Source organism: Oryza glaberrima, chromosome 6, assembly GCF_000147395.1.
Source record: "Oryza glaberrima chromosome 6, OglaRS2, whole genome shotgun sequence".
Lineage (NCBI taxonomy): Eukaryota > Viridiplantae > Streptophyta > Magnoliopsida > Poales > Poaceae > Oryza > Oryza glaberrima.
The window spans coordinates 9877907-9893120 of record NC_068331.1 but is presented as its reverse complement, the minus strand read 5'-3'; the positions used below and the strand labels follow the sequence as shown (position 1 = coordinate 9893120).

General features: G+C 40.6%; 2 protein-coding genes across 3 annotated transcripts; both read right to left on the bottom strand.

Moving 5' to 3' along the window:
• Positions 1-119: 119 nt before the first annotated feature.
• Positions 120-4812, bottom strand: LOC127778085 (putative disease resistance RPP13-like protein 3). The gene is made up of 2 exons (XM_052304737.1): positions 4478-4812; positions 120-3270 (listed from the first exon to the last, which is right to left on the bottom strand). Exons 1-2 carry the CDS (start codon positions 4594-4596, stop codon positions 465-467), a joined length of 2925 nt encoding a protein of 974 aa, XP_052160697.1. The 5' UTR covers positions 4597-4812; the 3' UTR covers positions 120-464.
• A 777-nt stretch (positions 4813-5589) lies between these two features.
• Positions 5590-8338, bottom strand: LOC127777678 (protein NOI4-like). Of its 2 annotated transcripts, none has more exons than XM_052304288.1 (3): positions 8118-8338; positions 6041-6232; positions 5590-5902 (listed from the first exon to the last, which is right to left on the bottom strand). In XM_052304288.1, the coding sequence occupies exons 1-3, from the start codon at positions 8121-8123 to the stop codon at positions 5861-5863; spliced, it is 240 nt and encodes a 79-aa protein (XP_052160248.1). In that variant the 5' UTR covers positions 8124-8338; the 3' UTR covers positions 5590-5860. The 2 variants fall into 2 exon arrangements, with proteins under 2 accessions (XP_052160248.1, XP_052160247.1); XM_052304287.1 differs by having other exon boundaries at positions 5590-5905; positions 8118-8336.
• Positions 8339-15214: the final 6876 nt, after the last annotated feature.

Sequence of the window (15214 nt, the reverse complement as noted above, 5' to 3'; positions counted from 1 at the left end):
GCCCAGTCGTACCTGGGCCAAGGTTAGTCGGGCCGGCACGGCCCGACCAACATGCTGCACACACGGCCCAGGCACGGCTAATACGACTCGGGCCGACCCAAAGGCACGACAGCCCATTGTACTTCTCCACAGAATAAGTATATTTTTCATCCCTCATTGTGGGCTGTGTTCAAATGGCTGGAAAATAAGTCTATTTGTATTTCTCTTCTCTTTGGGTCTTGCATTATATGGTTATTTAAGTCTATTTTTCATCTCAAAATGCATATAAACGTGTCGTTACATAATAACAGGGTAGGTTCTCAAGTGCAAGACTGAACTCTTTGTTGTCAACATGATGTTTGATAGCGCAACGCTGGATTGTCATGGGCATCATCGCCATCAGATGCAAGGCCTGGTCAGGACCATGATCTGTCAATGGCAAGCTCAATATGCGATTTTCATTGCTCACATACTATATTAGATCCTTATATACCTCCTAGGTCATGATGACTTCGATCCTCTGCCATTTGCAATTCAGTATGATTGGGGTGTGTATTCACTTCCTCTTGCAGCACATCAAGCTTCGCGACTTTACCATCATATTCAAGCGAAATAATCTTAAGTCTTGGAAGGTGCTTGATACCAATAATCCCTGATTCCAACCTGCAACCATAAATTTCTATACTTTCCATCGTTGGCGAGGTGCCCTCCTCAAATCTTATCTCTCTAAGTTGCTTCAGCAAGTAAATATCAAGACACCTGAGATTTGGGAATGTTCCCCTTCTGAATGTCATTTTCTCGTCAGCATATGCGTTGCGATAAAGACGAAGAACCATAAGGTTGGGCAGTGCCCCAAGTATCTCCATAGTTTTACCATCTTTTAGCCCACATCTGGATAAGCACATCTTCACCAGCTGCTTAAGGTTCCCAAACCAGTTTGGTGTATCTGCAAGAGATCCATTCAACTTGAGTCTCTTCAAGAATGGAGGAGGACATGCAATCGAATTGAGCCACTCAAGTGTTCCAGTATCTGAGAATCCCTCAGCATCCACACGGAGAGATTGCAGAGAAGAGAGCTTCTCAATCGCTGCACAAAATATCTGATACTTCTTATTTGTGGCGCCTTTTGTTGTCACGCTTAATTTTCTTAACTGAATTAGCTCCCCCAGCTCTTCAATCGCCTTCCTACTAGTTCTGTTGATGTCCATGACTTCTAGAATCTGTAACTCTTTTAGGTTGTCAATTCCTCTTGGCACCCTCACACCCTTTGTATCAGACCAACGGGTAGAACATGACATGCATATCTCAGGAATTAACTTCACACGGTCACTGAAATTTATTGAAGTTGAGAAAACCATCGGTAAGCACATGGTGATCATCAAGCATTCCTTGGGATTATCTATTATGCTAAAGTAACCAGAACCAGACCTCCTGCTGCATCGGAGGCTACGGAGATTCTGGAGTTTAGTCACCTCAGTTGTTAGTGCTGAGATATTTGCCTCCCTCATGTTCAAAATTTGCAAGCACTGCAATTTTCCTATGGACCTTGGAAGTTTATAAATAGTTGAGGCTCTTGCAAAATTCAAATATTTCATGTGGCGCAACAACCCTATATTCCTGATATCATTTTGTGTGAATTTGAATTTTGCATCTTCCAGATCCAACACTCTCAGCATCCTAAATTGTGGTGAACAAAGTGCAGGTGTTCGCCCCACAGGTCTGTCGCCAAACAAAGTTACTGAGCGCAGATGGTTCCACTCCAAGCATATCTTTGAGCATTTGCTCCCATGAAATGCTAGATGGCGGATGCTCTCCTCCGCTACAACAGTGATCTTCTCCCTAGTCAACAGCACAAAATTTTCCTCTCTAGAAATTGAAACTATGATATCACACATGATATCATGGATTCGACATCTCTTAACAACTCCATCTGTACTAACTTTTGAGGGCTGAATCAGACTTCTGTTGATAAGCTCATTAAAGTGACTATTTCCAACATCCTCAATGTTCACCCCATCTGTGGCTCTGACAAAACCCTCTGCTATCCATCTATCTACCAGGCGCCCTCTTTGAATTTCAAAATCTTCAGGGAAAATACTTAGGTAAAGAAAGCATGGTTTAAGATGAGATGGTAAGTGATTGTAGCTTAGGGTCACCATCCTCCTCATGGCTTCTAGGCTTGGATTGCTCTCAAGCTCTGAAGGAAGTTCTCTGTAAAATTTTCCCCACTCCATTATCTTCTTAGTAGCAAGAATGCCTCCTATTGTGAGTATAGCCAGCGGTAAATAACCACACCTTTTTACCAATTTTGTAACTATGCTGCCCAAGTCCTCATCATTTTCCATGTCTTCAAGTCTTATGTTTGTCTTTGCTAGTAGCAAGTGTATAGCATCATCTATATGTAACGGTTCAAGGTGGTAAATAAGTGATTCAGAGGTACACCTTCCAGCTAAGCCAGCATCTCGCGTTGTTATTATTATGCGACTACCTCTGTTGTTAATCTTCGGAAAAGCAATATCATGAATCCAATTCCATGCATCTATGGTCCATAGGTCATCAAGGACAACAAAGTACCTTTTCTCCTTTAGCCCTTCAACCAAGTGATCAGCGAGATGCTGGACTTGCACGAGCAACTTCTCACTAAATTCTTTCAAGAGTTTGTCTAATGAATCAGCACCCAGAAGTTGCCTGATCATTTGTTTCAGAATTTCTTTCCTGTCAAATGACTGAGACACAGTGATCCAAGCACAACACGAGAAGTTCTTCATGTGTTCCTTGTTTTCATATGCCTTCCTTGCAAGGGTAGTCTTGCCTAATCCACCCATACCAACCACACATATCACTTTAGCTGGACCGTCATTAGTATTGACATCTATCAGTTTAAGCAACTCATCTTTAGTCTTGGCAAAGCCCACAAGTTCTGACTCGTCAGTGTTGCTACCTGATCGATTGCGAGCATCTTCTAGGTAGGAATCCCTCTCATCCTCTGTGGTTATAGAGGAAATGGGCTTGATTAAGCTGTAGCGTGTATTCCTGTTGCTCACTTCTTCAATTCTTGATTTTAAGTTGCGAATCTGTACAGCAATTCGATGGCGTTCACCAAGCTTCATTAGTTGCTTTGCCAAGCTTTGGCTCTCAACATGAACCTTGAATTCGTCTAGGCAATCTTCAATGTTATATGACAGATCTCGTACTTGCTCTGCCCATACCTTTAGCAAGTCATCTTTCTTCTTTGTTACTTCAGCAGCTCTTAAGAATGCCTGAATAGTTTTCAGCTCGTCCTTGATGTACCTACAAATATAAATTCAAAAGCAATAAAATTTATTAAAATAAATAAATAGATGGATGGAAATAAACTACTAGTATTCAGAGCGCCTCGTTAGCCATGAGAGTCAGAACTCCCACAATCCCTTGAAAAAGAAAGATCCTACAAATCGTCTCATTAATTTAAGAGAACAGAAGGGTACAAACCCCTTCTTTTGGTAGAGACCTAGTACAAAATGTAGATCGCATATGTATGTAGTCTTATATTGACTAGAGCCTGGAGGTATATTGCAAATGGCATTGACCATATATTTCTCACAAAAAAAAATGTACTAACCATGCAATAGGATGGAAAATTTTGCTAGTAACAGTGACACTGTTATGTATAATCTCTAAGTTTTTATTGGATGATCTTGTCCGGTGCTAGCAAACATTGCCGTAGCTCCTCAAGGACTAATATAAAAGGGGAATTTAACTTTTTGCCACTGTTAGATTTGGCGATTATCCAAATACCCATTTTAGTTTTGCACTTAAGTTTTTGCCACTGAAGAGAGAAATATAAAAGGGGAATTTAACTATTTGCCACTTTTAGATTTGGCGATTATCCAAATACCCATTTTAATTTTGCACTTAAGTTTTTGTCACTGACTCACTGTAGAGAGAAAAATTCTTTTTTTTTGCCACTTTAGCTTACGTGGTGTGCCAACGAGGACGCCAGCGTGGAACTTGCTCAAATCATAAAAAAGTGTTTTTCCTTGTCAATGGAACTTGCGCTCATGGCATGGGAGCATCTTGGTTAGTAACTAATATATCAGAAATTTGAATTGGACTACAATGCATTCGTCTAGCATGTGTATAGATGAAAATCGATAAGAGTAACTGTACTTTGGTTTTTGCAAGATGTAAGTGGGATAAATAACCTTGTTTCTATGAAAACAACGGAAATTTGAGCATATGAAAGTATGAAACTGAAGGAATTTTGGTTTGCATGGTCACAATCCACAAGTTTGGGGTAGTGAAATGCGAAGCGTGAATAGGCTCTCCGGATTGTTTCATTTTTGATCCTGAATCCGTTGGAATCACCAAAAGACCAAAAAAGAAATTGCGGCGAAGCAGGGCTGTGAGGCGGCGGCGGCGGCGGCCATGGAAGCCGAGGTCGCCGACACGCCGCCGCGGAGGGGCCATGGAGAGTCACCGATGTGGTATGGAGTTACAGAAGCGTGCGCACACATACCAGATCTCCTTCTGGATGCCGAGCAGGAGGGTGGCCTCGTCGGCGGCGGCGGAGGCGGCCTTCCCGACGGCGCTGCCCAGCACCGACATCGCCATGCTCACCACCGTCTCCGCCGCCATCGACTGCTCCCCCCTCACTACTCTCCCTCCCCTCTCTCCGGTCAAGCTCCAAGTGAGCAAAAGTATCAGGTATTGAACTGCCCTTTCCCTCTCCCAAAGTCTCGTATCTCACGCCTCTTCTCGAACCAAATGAATTCCAAACAAATTTCAGTGGAACTGAAATAAATCGTGTGAAATAAACCAGTGAAATTCCTAGTGCACCCGAGTCTGCAGCTAGCACGAAAGATGCTCATCTGTTCCTCACCGAAAATTAAAAAATATTGGGCATGAGCACAATGATGAAATTCTGAAACCAATTTGGCGATATCCACTCTGACATGTAGATTTGCTGTCCGTGTACAGGCATGAATGTATGGATCTTTTTTTTTTTAGAACTCATCAGTTTTATTTCCATTTCAGAAACAGAGCACATGACTTGTAAAGTTGTAATACAATTCGTTGCTCTGAAATGGTTCTTCAAATCTCTAACATAACAAAGGTTTCTAGGATGAGCAAGACTCAAGATATTTTGACAATCATAAACCTGAAGGATTTAGCTGTCGCGATCTCACATCCTTTGCTACCTTATCAGCTAGTTGATTCACCTCTTTTTGAATCTACGTCACATGCATTAAGTTTTGAGGAATATTTTCTTGTATTTGACTGAGTAGAGGCCGAAGACTCCCAACCTCCAGGTCCTTCTTCCACAAAATTCCTCCTCTTTATGATCTCCACGATAGTTGCATTATCAGCTAGAAATGTGGTGCCTACAATATTAAGAAAACTTCCATCGCCAAGGAGATTGAGCTATACTGTGCTTGTATCCTTTATCAAAATTGCAATATGCAAATTTGGCACGTGAGGAAAATTCCAAAATCGCATATTAGTAGGTGAGAGAATCAAAATTGCAATTGCAATATGAGAATCATATGGAATTTAATCCTCTTTTGGAGCACAGCCAACTTTGGTAAAACAGTGTTTGTTTCCTCGGAAAGCAAGAGAAACAGTGTGCAGTTATATCAATAGGTGAGATTCATTATATCACTGAATAACGACTACATCACAGAATGTCACAGGACGGAAGGCTAGAATTACAATCAGAAGTTCATTTATCCGAATGTGCATCTGATAACCCTCACACATACATACACACACCTCAAAGTTTTAAGAGATGCCCAATCTAGCACCGCAGTAGAGTCTGGGCATCTCTACAAGGTCTTATGGATAGTATGTATATAGCAAAATTAAAGGATAGTAATTTTGCAACCCATGGAACTCGTTTTCATCAAGATTGTGTAGGACTGGATGTCACGCAGCAAAACCATTTCTTCTGCACATGAAAACAAAGAGATTAATGACATCTATCTGGTTATGTAGTTCAAGAGAAAAGGAATATCGTTATATTAATCAGGGAGAAATTGAAATTCTGATATTATAATAAGCGTGAGTAATGTAATAGACATACCGAGTTTGTCTTGGGGGCATATGATTCCACCCTCTCAGTCCTAGTTTCTTTGCAGGGTGAATCAGTATCTTGCCCATTCCCACCCTTTTTCTCATCTCTGGCTTTGTTGAATATCACTGTGAATCCATCAGCGGAAGCTGGGTCGTTGACATCCCATTCACCAAACTTGGGCAAGGGACGACCTGCTTCCTCCTAGAAAGGAACCATGATCCACATTAAAGGGTGTATCTACCTCTACACCTTGTTCAGCAGGCCTCAATCCTGGCCCATTTCCCGTGGGTGGGCTGGCATTTGATTGAGGCCTGCCAAGCATGACCAGACGATTGATAATTAGAGATTATGTGTGAACAAAGTCGAGTATAGCCATCTAATAAAATTGGAAAATAGAAAAAGATGAAACTAATGAACATAAAGGATGCCTTTTGAGAATCCATAGTGGGCCATGACTAACACAGCTAACCTTCAAGACAGAACAGAACAGTACAAGAAATAAGAAGATGACAACACAGCATATGCTTTGTCTGTGTTGGTTTCATTTGACATGTATGATATATCACTGTCTATTACAGTTGAACAATGCTAAGTAAAATATAGTAACATACAATGGACAGCAATTGACATCTCACCACATGTGTACAAGATATGAACATAATGAATGGTCAGATTGGAAGTTCAACAGCCAGGAAAAAGAGGAGCACCGCCAGGAGTTATTGACAGTGCACAGCTAGATGCCCAACCACCAATACAAAGGTCAGGCAATTTGACAACATAATAAAAAATAATTTATTTAACACCTCAAAACAAGGGTTGAATGCCCAACAAAAATTGTATGAGGGCCATGTGCACAAATAATTGCTGTAAAATGTTTACTAATAAACCATCAATATGATTGATCCATGATGCACTCTCTCCAAAGCATTGATTGATGTATGTACATGTGGATTAAAAGATGTGTTGCATTCTTTCAATCAGAATTAGTAAAAGAAACATTAAGTATGTGTACCGTTTCCCAATTCCAAACATCATAGTTGAATGGAACATTTTGTCATGTGGAAGGCATGACTGAAATCTCAAAAGAATGAATGTCACTAAGGGGGGAAAATTGCCAAATGGTGAACAGAATGTTATGTAACAGTCAACACCATAGGTATCTAGTATAATGTTCAACAAAGTAAACAAGAAAACTTAATGGATTATGGTTTTTATGGTACAGAGCATCTGGTTTACAATAAACAAGCAGCTTTGGCTTATGCATGTACAATATGCAAGGCTACTCGTAAGTCATAACTCATGTTATAGGACAGTAGTCTGTCTGTTTGTTGCATGAATGCATTGAATTGCAATTGCAGTTCTATGTGATGCGGGGACCTCATCTCAGAAGTCAGAAAATGGACTAGGCAAAGCACAAAAAAGGATACAATTTCTGCATTGTTTTTTGGAACTTTCTGTGATTCCACAAGTTCTCATTTACAGCCACTATAGTCAGTAACAAAAATCATATCATGGTTTATTCTCCCTTTGCCACATATCCCCTTATTTTAGCAAAGAAATCTCAAGCACGATCAAAGTTTGAACCTAACAGTAGTTGAACAAGCTGACGGTGACCTTCCATCGTACCTAATTGACAAAATTCTCCTACTTTTGTTCTCTACTTATGTTTTCAGAAACTTCGCATTCTACCATGACCCCAATTTCCTGTTCAACCAATTAAAAGCCTAACGATGAAGAACTGACCGCCAACAATCCTGGAAACGAGGGACAAACTTCATCTGAAGCTGAAATTCGACCAAAACACCTATGAACCAGTAAGATTTGACCAAAACTGATTGCCAAGAACCTTACTAACCCAGAACAGCATAACATCACTTTCGCCTTACGTCACTTAACAAACGCCCATCTATTAACCCCTCCAATTTTTTTTACAACTAATTTTTCCCCACACCTCGTGCTAATCAGCCTCCCTTCCTCTAATCAATACAATCCAACACGCAGGCGGGTCAGCTCGATCTAGACAGCGCAACCAATCACCAACTCTAAAATCAGTAGAAAAAAGTAACACATCAACAGCACCACTCACCGACATGGATTGCGGCGAGCCCGATCCGGCGAGCACGAATTCCGGGGAAGGTCTCCTCTTCCTCCTCCTCCCAGCGAGTGGGCGGCGCGCGCGGAGGGGGAAGAGACGGGGATGAGAGGAGCACGCAGTAGCAGCGGCAGCGGCGGAGAGGAGAGGAGAGGGAGGAAGAGGAGGGGGAAGGGGAGAGGAATCGAAGTGGAAAAGTAGTTGATGAGTAGGAGTAGATTTTTATACCTAGAGCGCCTAAAAAGAATTTCTCTTTTCTTTTTTTTTGTCTCTCTCTTTTTCGTGCGCGCCTCGGAGTTTGGACGACGCGCATGTGACCCGCCGCGGCCGGCGGCGTGTGGGGGCCCACGCGTCGGCGGGTGGGGGCGGGGCCCACAGGGCAGCGGCGGTGGTGGGTGGTGGGGGCCAGTGAGTCGGGTGCGGAGTGACGGCGCGGCGGGGTTGGGTTTGACCGGGCTCGGGTGTGGAGCGGAGACAGAGTGGAAACGCATGCGGGAGGGGAGGGGTGCACGTCGGTGTGTGCTTAGCTGGCGCCTGGAATCTGTGGGGGTAGGGCCGGCAGTAGTAGAGGTAGTGGCGGGACTTTTTCTGATTTTCTTTTCTTTTTTGGGTTTGGAGAAAAGATCAGCGTGTGACCGGTCGTGTGCGGGGGTTCGTTTTGTTTGCTTTCGATGAGCCCACCCGAAAATTTTAGATCCCGTCGTGTCGAACGTTTGGACATCTATATGATATATTAAATATAGGTTAAAAAATAGCTAATTGTATAGATTGTTACTAATTTGCGAGACGAATTTTTTAAGCCTAATTGCTACATGATTTGACAATGTGGTACTACAGTAAACATGTGCTAATGACGGATTAATTAGGCTTAATAAGTCCGTCTCACGGTTTACTGACAGATTATGTAATTAGATTTTTTTCATTAGTGTCCGAACACCCTATGCAACATCATATATAATATCCGATGTGACACGCCAAAACTTTACACCCCTCAATCTAAACACCCCCTTGGTTTGGGTGTGCGGGTTGTGTTCGAACTTCTCATTTCTTCTGCAAAAAGAGGTTTATTAGCACAAGGTTAATTAATTACTACCTCCGTCCCATTTTGACTGTAGTTATGAATTTTGGTGTCTAACGTTTGTCTGTCTGTCTTATTTGAAAATTTATAAAAAAAAATTTAAAAAAATAGTCACACATAAAGTATTATTCATAATTTATCATCTAATAACAATAAAAATACTAACCACGTCCGTCTTGTTTGAAAATTTATTAAAAAAAATAATCATTTAATATCAATAAAAATACTAATTATAAAAAACTTTCAAATAAAACGGACGGTCAAACGTTGGATATGAATAGTGCAAAACTGTAGTCTTTCTAGGACAAAGGTATTATTAGTTAAAAAAATTAAAATAAATTTATATGATGTTTTAAATTAATTTTTCTATAGAAAACTTTAGAAACACACGTCGTTTTACAGTTTCAAAAACGTACTTGTGAAAAATAAGAAAATAAAATATGAGAACTTGTAGAGTTGTAGTTTCCCATGGTATGGGCTTATATGAGAAAACACGGAGGGTCGAGTTGAATAGTCTGCGGCTAATAAGCTATAAAAAACGAGCTAAAAATTATTTTTAGGTTATGACTTTTATTTTTCTCTATCATTATATCATTTTAGCTAAAGCTAGAAAAAGGTGATGAAACAACATCAAAATAATTTAAAACTAATTTTTAAAATTTTAATTTTGGCCATAACTTATAAGAAAAATGAGGCTTGAAAATTTATCAGTAGGTTGGTACACTTGTCGTCCTATGTGAAGGTAGAAAGTGTAGAATAGCTAGTGAGAATGTGATCAGTGTGATCAGAAATAATCTAGGTTAGCTTTCACACCTATTTGATTGATATGGTTACTATAGTCAAACAAAAATTAAGGAGAGGGGATGGGTGGTGCCCTGTGATACAATGTCAACGTCAGTGTGAGAGTAGAATAGGTCAAAGTGAAAGCTTAGGGGCTGACTTACCATCACCATGACTTGGCCCTGTTTAGTCAAATTTTTTTCTTCAAACTTTCAACTTTTTCGTCACATTTAACTTTTTTACACACACAAACTTCCAACTTTTTCGTCACATCGTTCCAATTTCTTCAAACTTTCAATTTTTACGTGGAACTAAACACAGCCTTGGATTATTATTACCCCTATGGCTGATGAGAAATTATTAATCACGCCTCTCCAGATTTGCAGTATTATGGTGTCTCACATTTGGGATAACATTTGTATTTTATGGGATGAAAGGAGTAGACCAGTGTGATCGATCTAGGAGAACCTAAGAGAATAGATGTAGGGAGCTTGTACAATTATTGCCGATATTTGGCTATATATCGATATGACTGTCAGTTAACTAATTGTGTGAAATCAAAGTGTGTTTTTATTATTAATTTGTGATGAACAATTGGCATGATAGATAATTAATTTAGTATTTGGTGATTATTGGTGAAGTGTTTTTTTGTGTGAAGTCAATCAGACTGTACCAATAAGGTCGGCCAGACCGGTGTGATATGTGCGGGCAGACCGGCTGGATCCTGATTAGGGTCGGTTTTGAGTTGTTTATTTGGATACTCGTGTTTATCTGATAATTATGACTTCTAGATTATTTCTATATGTGTGTAATATTGTTGTTTGCTAATGTCGAGTCAAGTTAGGAAAGAACTTGTGCTCGGATATGGTTTCTTGTTTTGATTCCTGTGTAAGTGTGTCTTGATGCCTCAGGAGAGCGTTGTCGGTGATGGATCGAGAGTCAACTTGGGAGAAGATGATGTCTGGACAATCAGAATATCATACGGGATGCTTAGTCTAAAGAACAATGCACATTGTTTTATGATGATTCTTTGTCGCATAAAATGGGTGAAAGTGCATCTAGGCCCCTAATGATTTTAATGATTAATAACAATATGATTAGAGAGGACTAACATTTTTTGTTTGAGTATATGCGAGGACTAACCAGCCGATCGAGCATCGTTTCCGAAGAGATGCTAACGATTTCGATCGTTTCCAATCGTTTTCACCCCTAGATACCACTAGTGGAAGGAGGAGTGCTTTGGGCAACCCCTTGAGAAAAGGGTTAGCAAAGACCCGGCTCGTTGTGAGCTCCTCAACGGAAAGTATAATCCCCTTAAGGATTCAAACTTCGGGAACAACTCTTATTGCAACAACCTCGGTGATATACCTCTCTCCCTCCTCTAGCTTTGCTTGTTTGTACCGTTATAAGTCTAGTTGTTATTTGTGCTTGTATTTCATTGTTGTATGTAGCTAGATCTAGAATTTACTTTCACTTGTGCATATTCTGTGATTTTTAGAATTTTCGTAAAGCATTTTCAGAATTTCTGAAAAACCCTGCTTTTGCATTTACTTAAGTTTTTAAATTAGCCCATTCACCCCCCCCCCCCTCTAGGCCTAATTGACCGTTTCAATGGGAGATTGTGTGCGTATGAAAAGCGGAGTCAAACTTTGAAGGAGTCTAAATTTGGGAGGATTGAAATTCGAATTATGATGAGATAAGTTTGTTTCTTGTACGGGAAGGTTTTCTAGTGAATTAGAACTTCTTGTACAAATTAGATTTGTGACTTTAGGCTGCTTGCCTTGGGTAAAAATAGAGAGGGAGTTGAGATATCCTTGTATCGATTTTGGGAGAGTTTAATTTAGAGAAAAGTTAAGGTTTCGAGTTTAGTCGAATTTTGTGAGAGAAGTGTTGTTGTTGTACTTTGTAACACGAATATAAGCAATAAAATTCAATCTACGTACTTTCAAGACATCTTTTAATTTGTGTTTTGCTCAGATGCAGCGATCACACCAACAGATCACCAGCAATCAGACCAGAGGCAACTGCTCGGTCACACCGGCAGTTATATGGCGGCAACAAGCGTCGATGGCGCGAAGGGCGGTCAGACCTCGATCTAGACCGGTTAGATTGGCAACAAGGCGCGGTCAAACTAGGGCAATCAAGCCGGTCAGACCGATCTCCATCAGCTTCGAAGGTAACTTTTAATTCCGCTAAAAGTTTTCGGTTTTTAGTGTTCCTACCATTCCTCTTCCCCTCTCTGGTAGGTTTAGTTCGTTAGATGAGGATACATTAGTTTTTTTAAAATATAGTACAGTCGCAGCTGATATAAACACGCGTACTCTCACTCTTATGAATGTACACATATACACACTTCATCCCTATAAACATTTTCAAAGACTAGACGGATATATGTCTAAGACACCCTACCTCTATAAGTACTTTCGAAGACTAATCTGACATATCTTAAGATATGCGAAGTCTAGAACTCGACTGTATCAAGTCTACAACTTGGTTGGTAGAATAGCTACTCGTAAATACAAGCACCCGTGCTAATTTTAAAACTTAAATCTGGATGGATGGGTTTCATTATCAGGAACCTAATTAGTTGAGGTATACTAACTTCATGTTTTGGTTTTTTATTTGTGAGTGAGGAGAAGATTGGGAAGATATGTAGAGGAGAAGATTGGGAAGATATGTAAAACGATATGAGCCATTAGCGCATGATTAATTGAGTATTAACTATTTTAAACTTCAAAAATAGATTAATATGATTTTTTAAAGTAATTTTCCTATAGAAAATTTTTGTAAAAAACGTACCGTTTAATAGCTCGGGAAGCGTGCGCGTGGAAAACGAAAGAAACTCACTCCTTTGTTCTCCAAACGAACGTGGTAGGACTAAACTGGCTGAATAGCACATGAGTTCCTACTCTACTCATGCACACTAAACGAACTGTTCTATGATTAAGATTATAGAGTTTAGCTCGGTTATCATTAGCACTTATCAAAACTACTATATGTACATTCCGTGCAAAAACTTTATATTATAGAACTTACTTTAAAATATCATATATATCTATTTATCAAATTTATAATAATTAAAACTTAATTAATTATACACTAATGACTTTCTTGTTTTACGTGCGTCAACTTAATTTTTACCTTCATCATTTTCAAACATCATGCATTCACGAAATATTGTGTTTTACTAGTGCTATTCGTTGGAACGGCAACTTATCATGCAAATTTGACATCAATTTCACATTTTAGTTAAAAAAAATCTACTCATCCATCCTATCAAAGTTATCTTAGATTTAATTTTAGATTGACCACTCACAAACAACAAATTGGCCTGCAAAAGTAAGAAATTGAACTATTCATTAAAAAGGCATGCATGCATTATAGAGATATCATATATCACATGACCAAAATCTTGACAATCTGGATAGACAGCCACATGATAATATGGTTGGTGAGTCTGAGTGTTTGAGCAAGCATTCAGCTCACCATTTATCCAAGCTGGTTGAATTAGATATATAGCAATAGTATTTGGTGAGCTACTCCGTCTTGCTAGCTGCCGTCGAATGTCAACTGCATTAGCATAATACTCTTAATTTATGGACGTGCGAGTTGTGAGCTCGATTTGGTCATGTGGTCGAGAAAAAAGACAAAGCAAGTAGGAGTATTTAACAAAACCCAACCCAAATAATATTATTATTCCCCCATCGTGCAAATTGTCCCGTTCACATCAGTTTTTCTTTTCTCACTGATTAATTAAAATATTACTATCTCTTCCAGGTTTGAGTAAAAGCAGCATCGATCAAGGAAAGTTAAGCTTGGTGTTACTCTTACCGATGCAACACGACCACAATAATTCAGAAAAAAAAAATGTAAAATACCTGTTAATTTGACTGCTGACTTCGCTGGATTCCAGAGCATCCAGGTGGCAGCGTCCACGTCATCTACCAAAGAAATACAATCAAGTGGAACAAAAATACTTACCTCCAGGAGAAGGCATTGGAATCGGTACGTGCACGAGGCTTAGCTGGACGCAGCTAGCTCTGTGACTCTGGCCTTGTCCTTTTCGCAGCATCACATACTTACGTGGCGCGCTCGTTGCCAACGTGGACATGCCATGTGCTATTAGGTGCCACGGCAGCCAGTAGGATGAGAGATTAAGGGCTTTATTCATATTGATGACATTTAAAATCGTAACATTTTTTTAGAAAAATGATATATTAATACATTTAGTTTGTAAACAAACGTTGGTAATGCTCACAGGAATTTAGCAACGTCACAATAAAATATCATAACCTCCAAATGTTGCCAAACTTTGATGGCCTATATGTGGGTAGGGGTGGATATCGAGGCAGCTCGACTCACTCGGTTTGGCTCGCTACCTTAAAAAGCCATCTCGGCTCGGCTCGGCTCGTTAGGCTTAACGAGCTGAAATGCTGACTCGACTCAACTCGGCGAGCTTGCTCGAGCTGGCTCATTGAGCTTGTTTAGCTCGTTAACTGAATGAACCCTCCATTGGGTCCTTGTATAATCCAATTCAATATATAACTATGTCCATCATCAGTGCACCACAGAATAAGAAAACAAACCTATAGAACACTTACTACAGATTGTGCATCACAAGTTGAATGGTTCAATCAGTGACAAAATTAGGAAAAAAAATTGCTACAAATTGTGAAAAATATTGATGCGACACTTGCTTGATGTGAGGTTGGTGGATTTGCTTTAGGTCTCTGTCTTGGTGGCTTCTGAACAGAGGCGAGGTGGCTGCCGGCTGGAGTCAAACTAGAGGGAGAAGCTCCTGACAATTTCTTCCCCTTGCTACGGTTCTTGGATTCCATGCTTGCCAACCGGCGCTCCTGATCCATGAAGCAAACTAGCAGGGTTCAAGCTTCCAGGGACTAGGAGGTAGCGAGTGGCCTTGCAGCTACGGGAGGAGTGGCGTGGTCGGCGTGGTGCTATGGCTGCGGGAGGAGCGGCGTCGTCAGCGTGGCCCTGCGGCTGCGGGAGGAGCAGCCGGTGGGCACGCTCCGACGGCACAAGGAGAAGGCGACGACAACAGCCTGCTTGGTGTTGGTGGTGGTTGCGAGTCGCCGCCTGCGAGCCTGTGATTCGGTGGAGGTGGCAGATAGGATAGGGTTTAGAGAAGACAGGGAGTCGGGGAGGGAGTTTTTACTGGGTTCGGCCACCTTATTGGGCTGTGGCCTGTAGGATTCTTGGGCTATGAGAGTTTAAC

What these genes read in the sequence shown, in the direction of transcription:
- LOC127777678 (XM_052304287.1), bottom strand. An exon ending in ATGCCCCCAAGACAAACTCG is followed by an intron (nt 5,906 to 6,040) that starts GTATGTCTATTA and finishes TTTCATGTGCAG; the next exon opens with AAGAAATGGTTTTGCTGCGT.
- LOC127778085 (XM_052304737.1), bottom strand. Translation starts at nt 4,596, where the DNA reads ATGGCGGCGGAGACGGTGGTGAGCATGGCGATGTCGGTGCTGGGCAGC. An exon ending in GGCATCCAGAAGGAGATCTG is followed by an intron (nt 3,271 to 4,477) that starts GTATGTGTGCGC and finishes TTATATTTGTAG; the next exon opens with GTACATCAAGGACGAGCTGA.